We start from the raw sequence: 1,199 nt of genomic DNA, 5'->3' as shown, positions 1-1,199 counted from the left end.
GGTTCCAGGTGCAGCTGGGGCCCAAGTTCTCTCATCTGTGCATGCTTCACCTGCATGACTTGTGGTTTTGGTCTGTTGTCTCTGAAAAGCAATTGAGCACCTCATCAAACAGAACAGAACCATTCTGAGCTGGTTCCACAGTTACAAGGAGAAAGACAAAAGGGAGGGCGTCTATACATGGTCTCATCTCTCCTATCATCCATGCTTGTGCCTATCACCAATCTATTGTATTTTACCCCTTGTTTCCACAGACAGCTCCCCAGAAGAGAATGGTTCTGAGAAACAGCTCCTCGGTGACCGAATTTATCTTTGGGGGATTCTCAGAACAATCGGAGGTCCATGTCCCCCTCTTCTTCCTGTTCTTAGGGCTCTATGTGCTTACTGTGGTGGGCAACTTGGGCTTGATCACCTTAATTGGTCTGAATTCTCGCCTTCACACTCCCATGTATTTTTTCCTCTTCAACTTGTCTTCGATAGATCTCTGTTATTCTTGTGTCTTTACTCCCAAAATGCTGCACGACTTTGTGTCAGAAAATATCATCTCTTACGCAGGATGCATGACTCAACTGTTTTTCTTCTGCTTCTTGGTCAATTCTGAGTGCTACGTGCTGGTATCCATGGCCTACGATCGCTATGCGGCTATCTGCAATCCTCTGCTGTACACGGTCACCATGTCCCCCCAGGTCTGTGCTGTGCTGATGTTGGGTTCGTATGCGGTAGGGTTGGCTGGGGCCATGGCCCATACCGGAAACATGCTGAGACTGACCTTCTGTGGTCCCAACATCATCGACCATTATCTGTGTGAAGTTCTCCCCCTCTTGCAGCTCTCCTGCACCAACACCCATGTCAACGAGCTGGTGTTTTCTATTGTTGTTGGAATTGTCATTGCAACATCCAGTATCAGCATCTTCGTCTCTTACGCTTTGATTCTCTCCAGTATCCTCCGCATTCCTTCTGCTGAGGGAAGGTCCAAAGCCTTTGGCACATGTGGCTCCCACATCACCGCCGTGGCTCTGTTTTTCGGGTCAGGGGCCTTCACCTACTTAACAACCTCTTTTCCGGGATCTGTGGGCCGGAGTAAATATGCTTCGGTCTTCTACACCAACGTCGTGCCCATGCTTAACCCTTTGATCTACAGTTTGAGGAATAAGGATGTTAAACTTGCCCTGGGCAAAACCCTGAAAAGAGTGCTTTTCTGA

General features: G+C 48.4%; 1 protein-coding gene across 1 annotated transcript; it reads left to right on the top strand.

The window, feature by feature from the left end:
• Positions 1-263: 263 nt before the first annotated feature.
• LOC102426791 (olfactory receptor 8B4) lies at positions 264-1,199 on the top strand. Its single transcript, XM_023747607.1, has one exon. The coding sequence runs from the start codon at positions 270-272 to the stop codon at positions 1,197-1,199; it is 930 nt and encodes a 309-aa protein (XP_023603375.1). The 5' UTR covers positions 264-269.

This window comes from Myotis lucifugus, unplaced genomic scaffold (genome assembly GCF_000147115.1).
Source record: "Myotis lucifugus unplaced genomic scaffold, Myoluc2.0 scaffold_926, whole genome shotgun sequence".
Taxonomy (NCBI): domain Eukaryota; kingdom Metazoa; phylum Chordata; class Mammalia; order Chiroptera; family Vespertilionidae; genus Myotis; species Myotis lucifugus.
This window is presented reverse-complemented; position numbering and strand designations above follow the sequence as displayed.

Excerpts from the sequence above, each read along its gene's own strand:
- LOC102426791 (XM_023747607.1), top strand. The coding sequence starts at position 270 with ATGGTTCTGAGAAACAGCTCCTCGGTGACCGAATTTATCTTTGGGGGA.